Source organism: Anomaloglossus baeobatrachus, chromosome 6 (genome assembly GCF_048569485.1).
Source record: "Anomaloglossus baeobatrachus isolate aAnoBae1 chromosome 6, aAnoBae1.hap1, whole genome shotgun sequence".
Classification (NCBI taxonomy): Eukaryota; Metazoa; Chordata; class Amphibia; order Anura; family Aromobatidae; genus Anomaloglossus; species Anomaloglossus baeobatrachus.
The window spans coordinates 44999313-45022905 of NC_134358.1; the positions used below are offsets into that span (position 1 = coordinate 44999313).

General features: G+C 46.3%; 1 protein-coding gene across 1 annotated transcript in view; it reads right to left on the reverse strand.

Moving 5' to 3' along the window:
• Positions 1-1179: 1179 nt before the first annotated feature.
• The window catches only part of FBXO32 (F-box protein 32), a 39423-nt gene continuing 17009 nt past the window's right edge, over positions 1180-23593 (reverse strand). The window contains exons 5-9 of the mRNA XM_075352896.1: positions 11344-11437; positions 9731-9915; positions 8101-8283; positions 7256-7399; positions 1180-5455 (exon numbers count right to left, since the gene is read on the reverse strand). Of these exons, the coding sequence (XP_075209011.1) occupies positions 5366-5455; positions 7256-7399; positions 8101-8283; positions 9731-9915; positions 11344-11437 (696 nt within the window). The 3' untranslated portion in view covers positions 1180-5365. The remainder of the gene's footprint in view (positions 5456-7255; positions 7400-8100; positions 8284-9730; positions 9916-11343; positions 11438-23593) is intronic.

Below are 23593 nucleotides of genomic sequence, written 5' to 3' on the forward strand. Positions count from 1 at the left end.
TGACCAAGAGTGACCTATGGAGCATTGTTCTGAGAACAAAGCTCCATAGGATTCGATGGGTGTTGTGGAACATTACACCATTAGATTACTTTACTTTTCACCCAGGCACAGTGAATAGTCAGTATTTTTCTATGAAGGGAGATGAGCTCTAGGAACAGGCACATACAGTATGTACAGAGGTGCTACTGTGCCAACAAATAATAACCAAGATTGTCCTGCAGATCAGTGGGTGTGCCAAACAAGGTCCATGCACAGGGCTTTAATGTTGACTAGGATACTTGACACTGGTAATCCAGTGGTTACTCCCGTCTTTAAATAACAGGATTTATTCAGCTGCTGGAGATCTATTGGCTTAGGAAGGACCGCCCCCGAAGAGCAGGAGATAGTAATACAACTACATTACCTGTAAACACTACAGTTCTTCAATGTACATCAGGAACTGATGGCACATTTAATATTACTGCTCTTCTTATACAATCCTAGAAATTCTGTTAATATGACATGTACATTTTTATGAAAAAGACCTCCTTACACTGAATTTCTCATAGCTAACCTGACTGATAGGTGCTTAGTGTCCCAAGAAGCCCTCACTTCATTCTTACAGCACATTAAGAAGGATTTTTGGTAAAGGTAATGAATGCTGGATAATAGCAGGGCATAGAACAATGTGTTGTGTGGGTATGGTCACGACTGATAGTGAATTAGACAGTATTAGTTCTAAATGAGTCACAGCAGAGACCCCAGGATGAATTATGAGGTGTCTTGGTCTCTACTCCTGCTTTTTCTTCTGTCAGAAGCGTAAAAGAAATGTGGGGGTTTTAGTTCAGGACAGGCAAACCATTGGACGACAGCAGGAGCTGGGAAGTTAGGGAAAGGACGTTCCAGAACCTATAGTGCTGGCAGAGTGCAGGTGAATATGAACTGACCACTTAAAAGAAGTGAATGTCAAGTTACATAGTATGGAAATCATGACAGTTCCTGGACTGGTATGTACACCAAAACCAGGACCATGCTTTTCTACAGGGGTGTTACTTTAATTTAATAGGGCTGAGCTGCAATACCTGTGACGACCTTCACACAAGAGTGGCACCACTTCTGGGAAAAAACTAAAAGTAAGGCCTTTTCTTCCTTATCTCATACAACCCTTGAATGTTTAAAGAAAGCAGAAAATGCCAGGAATGCTTGTAAACATGTCATGTTTTATTGCAGTGTATGAGTTCATACAGTAAAAATTTCACAGGTCACGGCGGGTGAACAGCTTTATGGTCCGTCTCATTATAATACACTCACAGCAGTAAACCAGCAGTCTGCAGTGTAGCCGATGTGTCACACAGAAATACGGGGGGTCGTAGATATAATGAAGCCGTATTTACCGGATGCTTTAAAAGCGAAAAGCGAAATCGGCAAAGATCCAATAAATATATATATACATGTGTGTCTCCAAACTTGACAAATCTTGCGGTGAAATCTGCTTAAAAGTCATTAAAAAACAAAACACACTCCGACAGTAAGGGATAGAAGGCAGCGCCGACATATAGAGGAGGCCCCATAGCAAAAAAGCAATATGGGGCACTCCACGTCATGAAAGCTGACACCTCATATCCCTAATCTCCGGTTGTTTGCACCGAAGGGTTCAGCCCCATAGCAGTCTGTGCTGTCGCCTTCATCTATAATATATATTATATATATATATATATATATATATATATATATATATACCGTATACAAAGCTATATATATATATATATATATATATATATATATATATATCTTTGTAGATATTTCTGAAAAAGAAGAATCCATTATACATGGTGAATAATTACTATAACATAGGAATCGTGGAGCCATCACACCCCAAAAAAGTAACAAAAAAAAAACACTGCGTAAAACAAGTCTGTCTAACATGCAAAGTGGAAAAGTAAAAAGTCATGGTGGAATGAATATATATATATATTATATATATATATATATATATATATATATATATATATTTATATATATATATATATTATATATATATATATACACATATACGGGGTGGTCCAAAAGTAGGTGGACAGTGTAATAGGGTTATGAAACATGGTGTAAAGTGAAACTGACACAGCTGCCCTCAGCAACCAATCAGAATCCACATTTCATTCGTCACAGACTGTTTGGAAAATGAAAGGTGGAATCTGATTGGTCGCTAAGGGCAACTGAGTCAGTTTCACTTTACACCATGTTTGATAACCCTATTACGCATACTGTCCACCTACTTTTGGACCACCCTGTAATATATATATATATATATATATATATATTATATATATATATACACACACACACACATACACACACACACACACACACACTGTATATACACGTTCCTCCCTTATAATAGATTGCACTTCAGATTTCTGTCGTCTACATATCAGCAGGTGAGGACCTCTCTATTGCCCAATTTTTGGGCCCATAAGTAAAGTTGAAGAGACGTTCTAGGCAACAAGTCTACTGAGTAAAATATTTGCAGGCTATCCAAGCCATGTCCTGACCCTTTCATCTATCATTACAGCTGATGAATGGGACTAATCAGGGACTCAAGGTGACAGAGACCTTGGGCACCCAATGGGTCTCCACCATTTACTGTTCTGCTCACGGTTTGGTGGCTTTGCGAGGTGCAGAGGTGGCCTCATGGGTCTCTCAATGTCTACTTCTCTTACAAGTCGTTATAATATTGGTCAGAGGAAGTCTCTTGGGTGGCATGGGGGTCTCCACCAACTTTTTGCGAGATGCAGAGGTGGCCACACGGGTCTCTCAATGTCTACCTCTCTTAGTCGTTATAATATAGGTCAGAGGAAGTCTCTTTGGTGGCATAGGGGTCTCCACCAATTTCTTCTTCCAGCCCTAGCCCTAGCGATGAAGACCATTAATCTGCCACACTCAGGCCCTTCCTTTTCAGCCACACAAATGCAGCCATGCTAGGGATTGAAATGGAAGCACTTTGTGCTTCACGTCTCAAAATTTTAGGGAGTAGAGGAACCTTCCACCATTATGCCTGAGGGGAACAGATACGGTATACAGAGACTGAAAATTTACCTTGTCCTTTTACACATTATTTTTGATTAAAATATCAATCTTTGTACCGCTATGATTATTATTATTATTATTATTATTATTATTATTATCCCAAAACTGTTCAGCCTGGATGATCCACTCCTTTTCTCTGAAATATTGAGCCCAGGACTAATTATTGTCCTTGATTAAAAAAAAAAAAAAAAAGTCTGCTTTCCTCCATGAATAGCCCTATACCTGGCCATACATGTTTCTGGTATTGCAGCTCTCCTGTGGTGCTGGTTGTGGAAGAGAGCAGCCATGGAGAAACCCTTTAATGATAGATCCTGAGGTCAGTGTGTCAACCGAAAAGTAGATCATCCAGGTGGAAATGTTTTGGACATGTACAATATTAATATCCTTAAAGGCAAATGTTGCAACCCTTAGAGTAAAATAACCCATCCTGTCTACAGTCCTTAGGACTGTAACCAAGTTTAGAATAAGACTGCCTAGATGAAGAAGTGAACTTCAATTGAAAATTTCACTTGCAACAAATATATATTATTTTTATCTGGTATGAATGCCGCTGTTCTCCTGAATCCGGAGTTGTTTTTCTTTTGTTCTTGCGCCTTTCTGTTCCTGAGATATGGCTTCCTCTTCCCGGTGTATAAATCTAGGCTCTTTCTTAAGTGGGCGTGGTCCTCAACTCTGCTCTGTGGGCATCCCCGCCCACTGGACTATAGAGACTAAACTTTTATGCAGGGAAGAAGATGTCATATCTCAGGAACGGAGAGGCACAGGAACAAAATAAAAGTAACGCCGGATTCAGGAGAACAGTAGCTTTTACATAGGGTAACCAAATTACATATTTATGGCAAGTGGCAGATCCCCTTTAAGTCACACCATACTTGTGACTATGACCTTGCAGAATACAAAATCTCATATTGAATGGAGAAGGGCTATATTTGGACTCACACAGTGTCGGACATATTATTGGTACAACCTGTATGGTCAAACAGGGCCTAAAAGTTAAGGAGGCCCATTACTACCTCCAAACAAGGAGGAATTGTGCATTTTGAGGAGCTCTTTGGCTGCAAAGAGCCCATATATTGTTCTTGCACAGGGGTCCTTTTCTGTCTGTAATTATATACTGTAGTAATCCCTGGTGTTTTACATCATTGCACTTCCATCATATATCATTGCACCAATAGACAATACACTCATAGGTTGTAGAATATAGACCTTTTGCCCCATCCAACCCCCAACCTTATTGATAGTAGACGCTCCTTGATCATTTTGATCATTTTAACCCTTCACATATGCCAAATATGTACATAAGCCAGCTGTACCATGCTTACAAACAGACAAACACATATAAAAAGTACAAAAGTGCATCTTGTGTGAACATATATGTAAAATTTGTGCAAAAAAAAAAAAAGTGCTGTGTAACTCGCCTTTATGGAAATAAAAAGCTTCCTCTTTCAATAGGTTAAGACACCGAGGAAATATTTATCACTACAACGCTATAAAATAGTCCAAACTAGAACATAGTGTGAGAACGACCACACAAAAGTATAATAGATGGCGTAAAAAAAAAATCTATTTCCTATCTGACAATGTTTATTTGAATCCTGACCATTCCTTAAAGGGGTTTTCCACTTTTTGCGGTGATTATTTTAATGAATTTATCTGAGGCTAAAAATCATTTTTGCAATTGGGATTCATTAAAAATTTTGCACCGTTTCCGTTTTAAAGCTGATTTATGACCACATCAAAGTTGAACAAGCAGGAACATAAAGAGCCTGTACAAGCCAAACGGAGCAAAATTTTTAATGAAACCCAATTACAAAAAATATTTTCAGCCCTAAATACATATATTTAAGTAAAATATATTTTTTTTTCCTAAAGGTGGACAACCCCTCAAAATTCACATTATCACACCTGACCGCTTGCTTCAAGAGATGGGTGACTACTATCGGTTTAGGGAGGAGAAGAGGTAGAAATACATGTAGTGGGTGAGTTCTCGGAGTACAGTAAAGTGGGACATTTGAAGTAGATCCCAATATTCTCATTATAATGGTTCATTCATGGGCCCGACATTCATTCACGTCGCCGGAGGAACTATTATATAAACAGTATCCTCTCAATTTCAACTTCTTGGATCTAAATCCTCCAGTTTTTCGTTATTTTTTCATCTTTTCTTCAGACATGCACTCTCTCGGTGAACGTCGGTATTGCCAGAGGCTACGATCAATGTCTATATATGAAATTTACAATATTTACAGCTTGATCTCGCCCATTCAAGGGTTCAGTTCGTTAAGTTCAGCAAATCAATTCAGAATCGGAACAAGTTGATAAAATCCTGTGGGGACAGAGAAACCAGGCAGCTCTCCGGGTTGTTGGCTGTGCAGGGGTGCTCTGTGCCCTAAAAGGGAAGATATGAGAGTGAGCGGCACAGTAGATGGTAGTACCAAAGCTTTGCCAACAGGTGGCAGTCTCGCTATCACCTTTCTACATTGATAGGGGCACTAGCCTGTCCTACAGTAGCTTATTGGTTCTAGCGGGGTTGTCCTGGACTCCAACAAATAGAGCACAGTGCAATATAAGGGTGATAACAGAGACAACAGCTGCACTCTGCTTCAGTTGTATGTGTGCTCTGGTTGGCCCTATTATCGAGGCACCCTAGCTGTCTTCTGTGAGCACTCTGGCCCTATTTGTGGGCACTCTGGCTCTGTTATGTGAGCACTCTGGCCCTGTTATGTGGGCACTCTGGCCCTGTTATGCGAGCACTCTGGCCCTGCTATGTGGGCACTCTGGCCCTGCTATGTGGGCACTCTGGCCCTGCTATGTGGGCACTCTGGCCCTGCTATGTGGGCACTCTGGCTCTCATATGTGGGCACTCTGCCCCTCTATGTGGGCACTCTGCCCCTCTATGTGGGCACTCTGGCCCTCTTATGCGGGCACTCTGGCCCTCTTATGCGGGCACTCTGGCCCTCTTATGCGGGCACTCTGGCCCTCTTATGCGGGCACTCTGGCCCTCTTATGCGGGCACTCTGGCCCTCTTATGCGGGCACTCTGGCCCTGCTATGTGGGCACTCTGGCTCTCATATGTGGGCACTCTGGCTCTCATATGTGGGCACTCTGCCCCTCTTATGCGGGCACTCTGGCCCTCTTATGCGGGCACTCTGGCCCTCTTATGCGGGCACTCTGGCCCTCTTATGCGGGCACTCTGGCCCTCTTATGCGGGCACTCTGGCCCTGCTATGTGGGCACTCTGGCTCTCATATGTGGGCACTCTGCCCCTCTATGTGGGCACTCTGCCCCTCTATGTGGGCACTCTGGCCCTCTTATGTGGGCACTCTGGCCCTCTTATGCGGGCACTCTGGCCCTCTTATGCGGGCACTCTGGCCCTCTTATGCGGGCACTCTGGCCCTCTTATGCGGGCACTCTGGCCCTCTTATGCGGGCACTCTGGCCCTCTTATGCGGGCACTCTGGCCCTCTTATGCGGGCACTCTGGCCCTCTTATGCGGGCCCTCTGGCCCTCTTATGCGGGCCCTCTGGCCCTCTTATGCGGGCCCTCTGGCCCTCTTATGCGGGCACTCTGGCCCTCTTATGCGGGCACTCTGGCCCTCTTATGCGGGCACTCTGGCCCTCTTATGCGGGCACTCTGGCCCTGTTATGCGGGCACTCTGGCCCTGTTATGCGGGCACTCTGGCCCTGTTATGCAGGCACTCTGGCCCTGTTATGCAGGCACTCTGGCCCGGTTATGCAGGCACTCTGGCCCGGTTATGCAGGCACTCTGGCCCTGTTATGCAGGCACTCTGGCCCTGTTATGCGGGCACTCTGGCCCTGTTATGCGGGCACTCTGGCCCTGTTATGCGGGCACTCTGGCCCTGTTATGCAGGCACTCTGGCCCTGTTATGCAGGCACTCTGGCCCTGTTATGCAGGCACTCTGGCCCTGTTATGCGGGCACTCTGGCCCTGTTATGCGGGCACTCTGGCCCTGTTATGCGGGCACTCTGGCCCTGTTATGGTGACATTCCGGCTGTTATTATCAGGACATGCTTTGCATCTTGACAAAATCTAAATTCTCCCTGGAATCATGTGGGCAACTATCCAGTAAGGCCCCCGATATGCAATGATATAATAAACTGTGCCTGTTGCCATTAGATATTAGATGATGGGTCCAGGTCTGCATTGACTTGCAATCATCCCTTCTTCTTACCTTCCAGGACAAGATGTGACAATGCCGGCAGAACTGTAATGTGTCCCCATACTGCTCTCTCCTGGGGTAACACCGCACCAGCTTAAAGTACATTTTCTTCCAATCCAGGTGCCCCTTGTCTGACATGATAAGCCTCTTACGAATCTAAAAATGAAAGAAATAAGTATGAATATAATGTAATTTATTACAGTCTTTAATACAAAATAGTGAATATGTGTCGCAGTGTCTGGGGGGGCGTCGCAGTGCCCGGGAGAGCTGCAGTATTTCTAGAGGAATGTCACAGAGTCCGGGGGTATCGCAGTGACCGAGGGGTGTTGCAGTGTGTGTGGAGCGTCATAGAGTCCGTGGGAACATCACAGGGTCCAGGGGGGGCGTCATAGTGTCATGAGGGGTGGGTTAGAGTGTTCGACAGGTGTCACAGTGTCTGTGGGGCGTCACGGTGTCAGGGGAGTGGGTCAGAGTGTTCAGCGGGTGTCACAGTGTTTCTAGGGGGACGTCACAGTGTCCTAGGCGAGGGATTTCGCAGTGCCTGGGTAGCAACACAATGTCCTGGGGGGTGTCATAGTGTCGGGGGGGTGGGTCAGAGTGTTCAGCAGGTGTCAAAGTGTCTGGGGAGCATCACAGTGTCCGGGGGGATGGGTCAGAGTGTTCGGCAGGTGTCACAGTGTTTCTGGGGAGACGTCAGTGTCCCGGGCAGGGGGCGTCGCAGTGTCTTGTGGGACATCGTAGTGTCTGGGAGGCATCGCAGTGTACCCCAGGTATGAGGAGACAGCGGCTATTGTAAGGGATGAAGGAACGCAGTGATGGGTGGACAGATTGTGTATTGTGCCTGCGGGTAGAGTTACCTGCCGCTCCGTAAAGTGATACTGACAGAGCTTTTTCCACAACAGACGGTCCTCGCTGAGAACCTGCAGATCTGAGGACACTTGGCCCAGGCACACGATATCCCGGCCATCTGTTAACCTCTGCAGGATGTTGAGTTGCAGACACAAGGGCAGATCTGCTAAGGTCATTCCTTTCCCCGCAGGCTAAAGATAGAGGAGACAATGCGTTAATCTGCGAGGAATCAGCACAAGGACAAAGCGATCATTTTTCTCTATTTTTCAAATTTTAAAGCAAAATTCTACTTCTATTAGAACTAATAAAATTCTACCTAAGAAGTTGAGTAACTTTGTAAACACTTCGCTGATGGGGTTTTGTATTGATTCTGGATTATTCTATCACATGTTTTCCAATCCCAATCACAGTTAACTTTCACTCTTCTGCTGGTTGCCTAGGGAACAGTGTTAGCTCCACCCACTATTACACCTAAGTGCTGAGGGGAGATCACACAGGACGTCATTGTGGTCCCACAATGCACTGCTCTATCCTAATGGTGCGCCAGCGGAAGGCAGTCTTTCTTTTTTCTCTTTCTCCCTTCGTTCTTTCATTCTTTTTCTCTCCTTTCTTTCTTCCTTCCTTCCTTCATATCCTTCAGTCTTTTTCTTTTGTTCTTTCTTTTTCTCATTTTCTCTTTCTTTCTGACGCTTTCCTTTGTTTTCTTCCTTCCCTCTTTCCTTCTATTTCTTTCTTCTCTTTCTTTCATTCTCTTTAATTTCTCTCCTTGATTATTTGTTGTTTTTCTTTTCCTTCCATCTTTGTTTCCTACCTTCTTTTCTTACTTCCTTCTTTCCTTTTTCATTACTTCTTTCCATTTCATTCTTTAGTTGTTTCTTATATTTTCTTTCTTTCCTTTCTCTTTTTCTGTCATTCGTTTTCCTTTTTCCTTCTTTTTTTTTTCTTTCTTTCCCTTTCTTTTTTTTTCTCCTTCATTCATTGTTTTTTTTTCTTTCCTACTTTGTTTTTTACTTTCTTTCCTTCACTTTCTCCTTTCTTTTTTCTTCCTTTTTCTCTCATTCATTTATTGGTTTTCTTTCTTGCTTCTTTCCTTCCCTTTCTCCTTCCTTCGTTCCCTTTCTCCTTCCTTCCTTTTCTCCTTCCTTCCTTTTCTCCTTCCTTCCCTTTCTCCTTCCTTCCTTCCCGTTCTCCTTCCGTCCCTTTCCTTCCCTTTCTCCTTCCTTCCCTTTCTCCTTCCTTCCTTCCTTCCTTCCCTCCCTTTTTCTTTCCTTCCCTTTCTCCTTCCTTTCCTTACTCCTTCCTTCCTTCCCTTTCTCCTTCCTTCCCTTTCTCCTTCCTTCCTTCCCTTTTGCCTTCCTTCCTTCTTCCTTCCTTCCTTTCCCATCCATTAATGTAACATCCGTCAGTGCCTTATCACCCCCTAGGCTCCCTCACTATCTATCTATCCCTCTATCTATCTATCCCTCTATCTATCTATCTATCACTATCCATCCATCCATTTTTCTATCTATCTATCTAATTATCTATCTATCTGTCCCTCATCTATCTATCTATCTATCTATATCCATCCATCCATCCATCTATCCATCTATCCATCCTTATATATTTATTATGACTGTATCTTGGTTTTCTATTTACCCTGGTGATCTGGATGTTATTGAGCTGCTGCTGCCAGTCCATGATGGTCTCCATTCGGGGGACCCAGAAGTTGATGTTCCCCACCAGTACAGACTTGCCCACTCCTTGGACTAGGGTGCACAGGGACGTGTACAGGGTTTGCAGTAATTCCTTGATCAGACGAATATTCTGCTGATCTCCAAGAACTGCCATGAAAAAGGGCAAAAGATGATGATGAGTAATCTAGATAGTTTAGCTGCTTCTCCATCCTAAATTTGTCAAGTGACCTAACGTAATCCCAGTAGATTCCCCACCGATTGGTCATGTGATCTGTATAAATTCATCATAAGTCACAACCTGCAATTGTTTTTGAACCATGATGCTTGGACTGGCCGAGGGGTCTCCTGACCCAAACGGTTCAAATATGCATGAGAGGCTGTCTAATTTGGGTAGGAGACCTACAGCCGGTCTGCTTATAGAGGTCCATACTTGGACCATGAAGCATGGATATGTGACTCCAGCCTAAAGGTATCGTCACACTAAGCGACGCTCCAGCGATCCCACCAGCGACCTGACCTGGCAGGGATCGCTGGTGCGTCGCTACATGGTAGCTGGTGAGCTGTCAAACAGGCAGATCTCACCAGTGAGCAGCCCCCAGCCAGCAGCGACGCGTGGAAGCGATGCTGCGCTTGGCAACTAAGGTAAATATCGGGTAAACAAGGAAAGCACTTCTCTTGGTTACCCGATATTTACCTTAGTTACTAGCGTCCGCCGCTCTCACGCTGCCAGTGCCGGCTCCCTGTTCCCTGCACTCCTAGCCAGAGTACACATCGGGTTAATTACCCCATGTGTACTCCAGCTACATGTGCGGGGAGCAGGGAGCCGGCACTGGCAGCGTGAGAGCACACCGCTTAGCGCTGGCTCCCTGCACTCCTAGCCAGAGTACACATCGGGTTAATTACCCGATGTGTATTCCGGCTACGTGTGCAGGGAGCAGGGAGCCGGCACTGGCAGCGTGAGAGCGGCGGACGCTGGTAACGAAGGTAAATATCGGGTAACCAAGGAAAGGGCTTCTTGGTTACCCGATGTTTACCTTGGTTACCAGCGTCCGCAGAAGCCGGCTCCCTGCACCCTGCACATTTAGTTGTTGCTCTGTCGCTGTCACACACAGCGATGTGCGCTTCACAGCGGGAGAGCAACAACTAAAAAATGGTCCAGGACATTCAGCAACAACCAGCGACCTCACAGCAGGGGCCAGGTTGTTGCTGGATGTCACACACAACAACAACGCTAGCAAGGTCACTGCTACGTCACAAAAGTCGTGACTCAGCAGCAATGTTGCTAGCGATGTTGCTTAGTGAGACGTGGCCTTAAGGCTAGAAAACCAGTGTAACATAAAGCCATTGTACAAACAACATGTTCTAAATCCTATTCTGACCTGGTGTGTAAAGGGAATTTAACTCTTCATCCGCCATTACTTTCTCCAAATACATACTGCCCCTTTTAATCCATCTTTGTTTGTGCCACAGAATCAGAAGGGGTTATTATTTGCACCAAAAACCATCCCCATTTACGACCGACATCCCATGCTATCCTCATACTCATGGGATTCCCAGCAGATACTGTGCACGTACCTTTCTGTACAACCTTCTCTAGGATGTTCATGTAGTTCTTCTGGGCGATGCCGCTCAGGGACGTCAGCTGAGACTTGGCAATCAGTTCTAAGAGCTGAGGGGAAAGAAGAAAATATTAATTGGGATAAAATTAAGAAGAGAACAAACATGAATTACCAGGTAATGCTTTAAAAAAATTGTTTAAAAGAACTAAAGGCTACTTTACACACTGCGATATCGGTCCCGATATCGCTAGTGTGGGTAGCCGCCCCCATCTGTTGCGCGACACGGGCAAATCGCTGCCCGTGCCGCACAACATCGCCCAGACCGGTCACACATACATACCTGTCCGGCGACGTCGCTGTGACGGGCGAACCGCCTTCTTTCTAAGGGGGCGGTCCGTGCGGCGTCACAGCGACGTCACTGAACCGCCGCCCAATAGCAGCGGAGGGGCGGAGCTGAGCGGGACGTAACATCCCGCCCACCTCCTTCCTTCCTCATAGCGGCCGGGAGGCAGGTAAGGGGAGCTTCCTCGTTCCTGCGGCGTCACACGCAGCGATGTGTGCTGCCGCAGGAACGAGGAACAACCTCGTTACTGCTGCAGTAACGAGATTTGAGAATGGACCCCCGTGTCGCCGATTAGCGATTTTGCACGTTTTTGCAACGATGCAAAATCGCTTATCGGTGTTACACGCAACGGCATCGCTAATGCGGCCGGATGTGCGTCACGAATTCCGTGACCCCAACGAGTTCGCATTAGCGATGTCGCAGCGTGTAAAGCCCGCTTAAGAGTCCTCTTTTAAACAATTTTTTTATCTCTACTGGCTAACACGGTACAAAGATATATTTTACAGGTAATGCTTTGTGATTAGAGTTAAGCAATTTGATTCACTTTGCCCTGGTCCAGTCTTCACTGCTGCGGTGAGCACCTCCAGCCTGGCATGGGTGCCTTAAACGCTTACTAGACCATGTGACGTTACAACATTGTGGTGCCTGTCGTGATTTTGCCTAGAGATGACCCAGAGTTGCCCAAAATGCTTGGCACAGAAATAAAGATTGTTGTCACGTTGGGGCGAGGGAACACCTGGCAGCACAGAGGGAAAACCAGAGAAGATGTAAAGGAAAGACCTGGCAATAAGGAGAGGGAAGAATGGTCACCACATCCCACTCAACGGTGGCTGATCCCTGCACTCCCTAACATCCATAGAAGGGTCTCTTCCCCCATGCGCCACCACTAGCCTCAACTCTCACACATCCTGAAGTTACCCTGACTAGGGTGTTGGCTAGTGGGACACTAGTCTTATTTCTACGATAAAACAACACAAGGAAGGTAAGAAAAACATGTGGGTTAAATAGACAACAAAAATCACTCCTTGGTTTCTTCAGCAGGAAACTTCACAGCTGCAACTGAAGCAACACCACAGCTATGCAGAGACGAGCTCCTATAAAGTGATCAGCATACAGAATATTGATCACCGGCATGGAGTAAAGCCAGGAGTGAGTATACATAGCGGAAGGGCGTGATGAAAAAATGCTGCAGCTGTGATTAAGGCTAAGAGTAATCTCAGCCAGCAGAGAAAAAGTCCTTAACCCCTTTAACAACAAAAGAAAGTAAATTCACTCCAATACAAGATGTAACCTGCGGACACAATACACTTGTGACAACTGGCTGCCATAGAGGACAGAAGAAGAGCAGTGCAAATTATATTGCTCATTTCTCATTGCTTTAATTTACAACTGTTTTTGGGAAGCAAGCTGACAACTAATATGACCACCATTACTGCGCCACCAAGGGTTGTCTTCCAGCTCTATGAATGGCAAATCTATAAGTAGTCATGTTCTCCCTATATTTCAATATTAGGGAAAGCAATTTGACAACCCCGGCAGAACCTATAATGACGGCTATATTGGTTGTCACCCAGCTTTCACAGAAAAAGAAAAAAAGAACATTTATTAACAATTCTATTTCTTCTAATTAAGGGGAAAATGCTCCAGGATATGCACACTTGTTGTCACTCCAGTAACTGTTACATGGCTGGGATAATGTGCACCTGAGCTGTCCCTCAAGGTAGGGATCCCTAGGCTAATCCCTGTCTCCAAGATTACCCCTAAAGGTTGAGATGCTTGGGTCTTGTACCTTGCTAAGCTCCTGGAACCGACTCACTTAGATGTCCTCCTCCCCTCCCAAGGTAGTGAATGGGGAAGAGAGCAAGGGAACTCAGGCAAGGTAACAAATATACAAGGGCTCCAAAATCTTCTCCAGAAGGTAACGTAACCGATGCTAAATGAACACCACCTCTTTTTAAACAGAAACAAACTCCTCCACCATGGTCAGAATAGAAATTCTATATCTGGCATGGAGTGAAGCCAGGGGAAGGTAAATATAGTGGAAGGGGTAGGTAATCATAGGTTGCAGCTGTAATAAGGGCTAAGAGAATTCTTAGCGAGCAGTGAAGGGATCCTTAACCACTTCAGCATAAAAGGAAAATGCATCAGAAAGACAATGGTCTAAGGGATCTCAACAGAGAGCCTATGACCGATTAAACGCTGACACCCCCTGACCTCAGGTCCCCCAGAGGTAACATCAGGACGTGGCACAATCATGACACTTGTTAATCTTACCCCTAATTTTATACACTTTATGCCTCAAAATAGAACGCCAGACCCATCAATGCTGTCAGCACTGCATCCTTACGCTTGCCATCCACCTTTTTTTGCCAATGTAAACATTTCCACCTTATGAATCCTATGTAGAGCAATGCAATGCAGAAAGGCACGGCACTGTCCTTATTTATTTACTACTGAAACTTCCCAACTGGCAAGGCATTAAGTCATATGGCAAATAGCTACTTTACAAGCGCCTGTTTACACCTGGCAGCCACCATCAACAAGTGTCATCCACCTGCAGCCATCACTCTGCACCGTCACCGGCATGTGACTGTCACTGGGATACCGGCATCATGACTCCGTGTGGGATCAGGTTCTTTTTCCATTGCACACGCCAATACACATCTTACCAGATGTCAATCACCCCTGCAACACACTAGCATCAGGATGGCGCAGATTTTTTAAAATTATTTTTATTTTTTTGTTTATGTTTTCCTGGAAATCAGATCCTACTCACTTATTTACTCTGGTGACTAAACAAGAAATAACATATCTTAGTGACCATCAGTGACTAGAAGCAACATGCAAAACATAGCCTTGTGTGTAACCTGAGGAAGCTATGAATCAGTCCAAGGTCAAATAAATATTACATTACTGATCACTTGGTACTGCGATGGGGTCATTAGCAATGGAAGGACCTAACCTCAAAGTTTGCACAAACCCAAAATGTTATTTCCATCTATATTTATAGTAATATATTGCCTTTTGTATCCTCAATGACAATACAAATAATACCGGCCAAATGAAAACATTACTGATCACGTGGTACCGCAATGGGATCATTAGCAATGGCAGGGACTAAATCTCAAAGTATGCGCCCACTCAAAATGTTATTTCCATCTATATTTATATTAATATATTGCCTTTTGTATCATCAGTGACAATACAAGTATGCAGCCACTCAAAATGTTATTTCCAGCTATATTTATAGTAGTATATTGCCTTTTGTATCCTCAATGACCATACAAATAATAATCAGCCAAATCAAAACATTACTGATTACGTGGTACCGCAATGGGGTCATTAGCAGTGGCAGGGACTAAATCTCAAAGTATGAGCCCACTCAAAATGTTATTTCCATCTATATTTATATTAATATATTGCCTTTTGTATCATCAATGACAATACAAATAATACCGGCCAAATCAAAACATTTCTGATCACGTGGTACCGCGATGGGGTCATTAGCAGTGGCACGACCTAAACTTTAAAGTATGCAGCCACTCAAAATGTTATTTCCATCTATATTTATGTTAATATATTGCCTTTTGTATCATCAATGACCATACAAATAATAACGGCCAAGTCAAAACACCATAACTATGAGACTGCCAGTATTGCAAGTTTACATAGAATACTATCCACCTGGTTTTTGCTATGTAATCTGAAAGCAGTATTATGTAGGGGCAGAAATCCTAATTCCAGCGATAGTGGGCTATGCATTGCTGTTTCAATGAAATCAGTGTTTTATCAGCAGGAGATTTTCTTCACACAAGAGGTCTAGGTGTCTCGTGCCTGCTAGTCCAACCACATCCCCACCACTGATTATCAGCTTTCGGTCAATATACAGTTTACACAAGAAGCAGCCAATCAGTGGTGTGGGTGTGGTTATACAAGGAGAGCTGCCAATCAGTTGTGTGATCGTGGCTATACAAGGGGAGCTACCAATGAGTGGTGTGGGTGGGGTTATACAAGGAGAGCTGTCAATCAATGGTGGAAGCAGGGTTATACAGGGCTCAGTATTCCGAGCTCTGCAAAAATGCAGCAGAGAAAACTGTGATTGAATCACAACTCCTGCACCCAGTAAAATAAGTGATGCATCACTGAAATCAGGATCTCTGCCCCTACATCATGCTGCTGTTAGATTAGATAGAAAATACCTGCTGACAGATTCCTTTCAACAATTAAATAGCTATAGGGGGTGTAGAGGTGTAAGTTGCCCCATGGGTCAGGTGCCCAGGAGGATCCAAAATTCCCCCTGTATTATAAATTAAACATAGTCAGTTGGGCCCCTGTTTTACAGTGGCATGTAAAAGTGTGGGCACCACTGGTCAAAATTACTGTTATTGTGAACAGTTAAGCAAGTTTAAGATGAAATTATCTCTAAAAGGCATAAAGTTAAAGAGGACACATTTCCTTTGTATTTTAGGCAAGAAAAAAAAGTATCATATTTTACACTAAGGAAAATGGGCCACTGCAAAAGTTTAGGCACCCTTGGAGATCTGTGTGCTCTGATAATTTTGACTAAGATTTCAGACCTTAATTAGCCTGTTAGGGTTATGGCTTTTCACCATCATCGTTATGAAAGGCCTGGTGATGCAAATTTCACAGCTTTATAAAAACCAAGCTTCCTCTAACCTTGTACCAAAAAAAACAGCAGCCATGGGTTCTTATAAGCAGCTGCCTAGCACTCTGAAAATGAAAATGGTGGAGGAGCAGGAGAAGGCTACAAGAAGATAGCAAAGCATTTTCAAAAATGGCAGTTACCAGGAACAGAGGAGGTCAAGATATGGTCTTGTAGATCAAGCAAAATTGCTGAGAAAGCTGCTCGTATGATTGCTAGAAGTCAAATCAGAACCCCTGCATGACTGCAAAAGACCCTCAGGAAGATTTAACAGACTCTGGATTTGTGGTTCATTGACACCTGAACAAATATGGGCTTCATGAAAGAATCATCAGCTGAAAACCTCTACTGCGTCCTCACCATAAAATTCAGAGTCAGAAATAAGCAAAAGAAGGTCTAAACAAGTTGATGCATTTTGGAAACAAGTCCGGTTTTGAACTGGTTCCTGAAATATTGGATAGAACAAAGATCATCTATATATATAATTGCCTTATTCTGTCTGTCTGTCTGTCTGTCTGTCTATCTGTCTGTCTGTCATGCTCCGAAATTGTGTCCTTACGGTGACACAAAGCTGATTGGCCGCTGGGCTCGCCATGGCCCCGCCCCCCCACACGGATTGGCCTCTCGCCCCGGCTCTCTGCAGGCCCCGCCCCCCTCACGCAATGCACGCTCGCTCTGGCCCAACTGACAGGGAGCTCCGATTCCCAGGTGAGTACACACACACATCAGATCACACTCACTCTCACACACACCTCACACATCACAACATGCTGGGATATCGCTTGCTTCTACACCGGCTCCGTCAGGATCCCGGCAGCGCCAGACATAACCTTGCGATGCTGGGATCTTGACGGAGGCCGTGAAAGCTGGTAACCATTATAAACATCGGGTAACTAAGGTCCCTTAGTTACCCGATGTGTATCATAGTTACCAGTGTACACCGGCTCACACTCACTCTCACACACACCTCACACACACATCACATCGCATCCACACATCAAGGTCCTGCAGCTGCGGAACATACACACACATAACAGCACACACACACACACACACACAAATCAGATCACACTCACCCTCACACATCACATCGCATCCACATACTCACAACATCCTGGGATATCGCTTGCTTCTCGGCGGCGATACTGTGCAGTTGTGAGCTTCCAGGACCTGCCGGGGGATCACATGGCCAGAAGCATGTGATATCCCCGGATGTTGTGAGTATCAGCGCGTATGTGCAATATCGTCAGTGTGTGTGTCTTTGTGTGTGAGTGTATGCGATCGGGTGTGTGTGAGTGGATGCGATCGGGTGTGTGTGAGTGGATGCGATCGGGTGTGTGAGTGGATGCGATCGGGTGTGTGTGAGTGGATGCGATCGGGTGGGTGTGTGTGGGTGTGTGTGAGTGGATGCGATCGGATCTGTGAGTGTCGGTAGAGGAGCACGGCGTGCTGGAGGAGGCTGAGAGGACAGAGGCTGATCCTGGGGAAGGCTGGGATGGGGAGGCTGATGCTGGGGACAGAGAAGCTGATGCTGAGGACAGAGAGGCTGATGCTGGGGACAGAGAAGCTGATGCTGGGGACAGAGAGGCTGATGCTGCGGGAGGCTGATGCTGGGGACAGAGAGGCTGATGCTGGAGACAGAGAGGCTGATGCTGGAGACAGAGAGGCTGATGCTGGGGACAGAGAGGCTGATGCTGGGGACAGAGTGGCTGATGCTGGGGACAGAGTGGCTGATGCTGGGGACAGAGAGGCTGATGCTGGGGACAGAGAGGCTGATGCTGGGGACAGAGAGGCTGATGCTGGGGACAGAGAGGCTGATGCTGGGGACAGAGAGGCTGATGCTGGAGACAGAGAGGCTGATGCTGGAGACAGAGAGGCTGATGCTGGGGACAGAGAAGCTGATGCTGGGGACAGAGAGGCTGATGCTGGGGACAGAGAGGCTGATGCTGGGGACAGAGAGGCTGATGCTGGGGACAGAGAGGCTGATGCTGGGGACAGAGAGGCTGATGCTGGGGACAGAGAGGCTGATGCTGGGGACAGAGAGGCTGATGCTGGGGACAGAGAGGCTGATGCTAGGGACAGAGAGGCTGATGCTGGGGACAGAGAGGCTGATGCTGGGGACAGAGAGGCTGATGCTGGGGACAGAGAGGCTGATGCTGGGGACAGAGAGGCTGATGCTGGAGACAGAGAGGCTGATGCTGGAGACAGAGAGGCTGATGCTGGAGACAGAGAGGCTGATGCTGGAGACAGAGAGGCTGATGCTGGAGACAGAGAGGCTGATGCTGGGGACAGAGAGGCTGATGCTGGGAGGAGAGAGGCTGATGCTGCAGGTAGAGAGGCTGATGCTGGCGCAGCATGGCGGATGGAGCACCTTTGGGAGTGCGCAGCATGGCGGATGGAGCACGTTTGGGAGTGCGCAGCATGGCGGATGGAGCACGTTTGGGAGTGCGCAGCATGCCGGATGGAGCACGTTTGGGAGTGCGCAGCATGCCGGATGGAGCACGTTTGGGAGTGCGCAGCATGGCGGATGGAGCACGTTTGGGAGTGCGCAGCATGGCGGATGGAGCACGTTTGGAAATGCGCAGCATGGCGGATGGAGCACGTTTGGGAGTGCGCAGCATGGGGGATGCAGCACGATGGGGAGTGCGGAGAATGGCGGATGGAGCACGTTTGGGAGTGCGCAGCATGGAGGATGCAGCACGATGGGGAGTGCGGAGTATGGCGGATGGAGCACGTTTGGGAGTGCGCAGCATGGCGGATGGACCACGTTTGGGAGTGCGCAGCATGGCGGATGGAGCACGTTTGGGAGTGCGCAGCATGGGAGATGGAGCACGATGGGGAGTGCGCAGCATGGCGGATGGCGCACGTTTGGGAGTGCGCAGCATGGGGGATGGAGCACGATGGGGAGTGCGCAGCATGGCGGATGGAGCACGTTTGGGAGTGCACAGCATGGCGGATGGAGCACGTTTGGGAGTGCGCAGCATGGCGAAGGGAGCACGTTTGGGAGTGCGCAGGATGGGAGATGGAGCACGATGGGGGGTGCGCAGCATACGGGATGGAGCACGATGGGGAGTGCGCTGCATGGGGAATGGAGCACGATGGGAAGTGCACACCTCCCCCCAACACACACACATGCGCGCGCGCGCGCGCGCACTGCACAACACACCACACCACACACACACACTGGGAACCACAAACAACTGCCCTACACAGACACCCACACACACACAGACAACGCTGCACACACAAATATACGCACATACCGCACAACACGCACATTGCACAAAACATACCTCCCCCCAAAACACACCACACACACACAAACTGCACAACACACACACAACGCTACAGACACACAGCGCTCCACAAACAACGCAACACACAAACAACACCGCTCTCACCCCCCATCACACCCAGACAACATCCAGAACATGTACAGCCCCTACACAAACACTTGGTAACTACACACAACAACATCTATATATATATATATATATATAACAAAAATCATACATGAACTACACAATACGTAAATTCTAGAATACCCGATGCGTAGAATCGGGCCACCTTCTAGTTTTATTATATTAGTATATTCCAGAATGTGATGAAATATTGATGGATTCGCTCTGGCTTTTATATTAATGACGTGGATTAAATACTGATTTGTGGATGACATTGTGCCAATCAGCTGAATTGCGATTCATCATCTCGGCTCTCAAAAAACAAGAACTTGTTGTTTCTAGTTTTAACATTTTTGAACACAGATGTTTTCCCAAGTGCCCCAGAGATAGATGCAGAGGGGAAGTGGCATAGACGTTTTCATCTACTAAAATTCCTATTTCTTCAGCCAAGACCATAAAGTTTGAAGTTCTTAAGAACACCTTAAAAGAAATATTCCTAAAAAAACAAAATCCTATACATATGTTTGGGGATAACTTGTCAATAGCTGAGAGTTTGATCACTACGACATTTGACGATTCTGAGATCGTGGCTCTGGGAACAGGACATTCATTTTCAATGGGACTGCTGGAAATACCTCAAAACAGTGCTTGATTATTTCCGTCAGTCCCATAGACAATGAATGGAGCAGAGATTGAGCATGCGCACTTCTGCTCTATTCAAGAAAGCGCTGCAGAGCCTCGTTTTTGTGGTTCCAGAGCCCTCATTTTGGGAGCGCTGGGGGTTCCAGGCAATCAGCAAGTTATCCGCTAATGTAAATATGCAAAATTTGGCCCCCTTCATCCACGCATGTTGGTCAGATGTATGTATATATATGTATACATTTAGTGTTCTATATCCTATAAAGACATACGAGTTGCCCTCCCCCCACTATGTAGTAATGTCCCTCATTCTGTTCTAATGTACTCCATCCTGGGCTCCTTCCTGGTAAATATGTCCCCCATCCTGAGCTACTTCCTGGTAATTATGGCTCCTAGCCTGGTATATATGTCCTCCATCCTGGTATATATGTTCCCCATCCTAGTATGTATGTTCCCTATCCTGGTATATATCCCCCCCATCCAGTAATGTCCCCCATCCTAGTAAATATGTCCCCCGTCCTGATATATATTGTCCCTCTCCTAGTAAATACTGTCCCCCTCCTGGTCCTCTCCTGGTATATACTGTTCACCTCCTGGTATATATGTTCCTCTCCTGGGCCCCTCTTGGTATATACTGTCTCCTTTCTGGTATATATTTTCCTCTTTTCTTCGGCCCCTTCTGATATATACTGTCCCTCTCCTGGTATATATGTTCCTCTCCTGGGCCCCTCCTGGTATATATTGTCCACTTTCTGGTATATAATGTTTCTTTGCTGGTATATATGTTCCTCTCCTTGACCCCTTCTGATATATACTGTCCCCCTCTTGGTATATATGTTCCTCTCCTTGGCACCTCCTGGTATGTACTGTCTCCCTCCTGGTATATATGCTCCTCTCCTGTGCCCCTCCTGGTATATACTGTCCCCCTCCTGGTAAATACTGTACTCAGCACCTCTCCGGCTCCCACACCAGGTGGCGTCCTCCTGTATAGCTGGCCCGCAGTTTTCATAGGCATCCATGTTATGGCAGTGCATAACATCATTGTCATGCACCACCTCAGCCACGGGGACGCCGATGAAAGCTGGTGGCTTCTGTTTGCGGGTCTCTGCACTGCGATACATTTCAGCTGGATATGCAGCCTCAGACGCACATCCAGCTGAAGCAGGGGCTGGGTCCGGCGGGCCCCTGCAACCCCGGGCCCGGTCACGATCCCTGCAACCTCGATCGTTCCGCCCTTGGTGAAGACATTGACAGCAGGTTAGTTCTGTTTCTACTATAGATTAAGTTGGAGAAATCTTATGGCTAAGCATAAAAAAATATTATGGGTTGGTGACAACCACATTTATTTCCAGATGTAAAATAATGCTAATTTTGGCCACAAATCCCCGCTAAATATTTGGGAAAAGTGTGCATTTTGCATGACGGTACCTCTTCAGGTTATGTTAGTTTTAATCAGATTTATTTTATTATTTACCTTACAAAACAAACATGAACTTGATTTTAAAAAGCTTGAGATCATCCTTCCTCCCGGATATATGTGAAAAAACAAACAAATGATGTCATGTGTAGATGACATCACCATAAGTAAGAAGTGATGTCATCTGCCACAGGGAGCTGATATTATCCTTCTCTACCCTGTGCCAGTAATTTACCCTTCTGGAAGTCAGACGTTACTTCACAAGGTCTCAATGCAGAGAGAGCTATAATGAGGATGGAACAAGGCTCTCATAGACTTTTATTTAGTTGTGGGAGTAGTCTGCCTGAGAGTAACTCTAGACTCTGATCTTTCTTTCAAGCCACACATCCAAGCCCTCTTCACCTCCTGCCGCCTCCAACTCAAAAATATTTCCTGAATTCGTATATTCCTTTCCCATGACACTGCAAAAACCTTAGTGCATGCTCGTATTGTCTCCCGCATGGACTATTGGAACCTCCTGCTCTTCGGCACTCCTTGAAACGCTGGAGCAGCCAGCAGGTCACAAATCGCTGGAGACCAACCGGAGCGGCGGCAATAGAACGTGAAGCCGTCGGCAGGTGAGTATATGAAAGGAGACAGGGGACTTAGGCTATGTGCGCACGTTGCGTACTAGTCCTGCAGAAATTTCTGCAGCGATCTGAAGAGCACATGTGCGCTTTAAATCGCTGCAGAAAATGTCCGTAGAGAAAAAAAAAAAAAAAGCCGATTCCATGCGCTCTGCCTGCAGCTCCTGCCATAGACAGAGCGGGAGCTGCCGGCAAAGCGCACGGAAGAAGTGACATGTCACTTCTTAGAATGCAGCGCTTCGGGCAGCAGCCGAATCACTGCGCTCTAAGACGCCACGTGCGCACGGCCCCTGCACAATCTCCATAGATTATGCAGGGGACGCAGGACGCATGCAGTTACGCTGCGCTACAAAGCGCAGCGTAACTGCATGTATTTACGCAACGTGCGCACATAGCCTCAAATTTAAAGCGCCACTCCAGTGGTGCAATATATAAAAGGTGGAGTAGTGCTTTACGACTACACAAAACTAGGCAAGTACGGAGGTGAAGCAAGTAAGAGTAGGCCATCTTCTGCTCACGGCACCGCTTATACGAGAAGTCTCAGTGATTTATGACCCGTCCGGTCCGGCTGCCAAGACACATGGTATTCTTGTTTTTGAAAGGAATACAAAGAGCGTCGGGTTACTCCGTGCGATTACACAGATGCTCCTTCGATGGCACACAGACATCTGTGTAAATTACATTTTATTTGGGCCTGCCAAGACCAAAGTAAATATTATTATGGAAAAATGCTTGGACAAAAATAATATTTGCCCCTGACCTATATTTTAGGAGCTTTGTACAATGCATTAAAATAGTCAACAAATGAACCTATGAGGCTGCTTTCACACCTCCGGTTTCTGCAAAGCGGCACAATCCGGCACTTTGCAGGAAAATCGCAACCGGTTTTTTTTGCTGCCGGTTGCGATTTTCCTGCATAGACTTTAATTAGTGCCGCATTGTGCCGCATGGCCTTGCGTTCCGTCCGGTTTTTGACGCATGTGGCAGATTTAGCATCGATCGGCCGGCCGGATGGAACGTTGCCTGGCACGTTTTTTCGTGCGGCAAAAAAAAACGCATTGCGCCGCATTCGGCGCATTTTTCAATGCATGCCTATGGCGGCCGGATGCGGCAATAACCGCATCCGGCCGCCGCATGCGGTTTTTGCCACTGTGCATGCTCAGTAGCATGCCGCAAG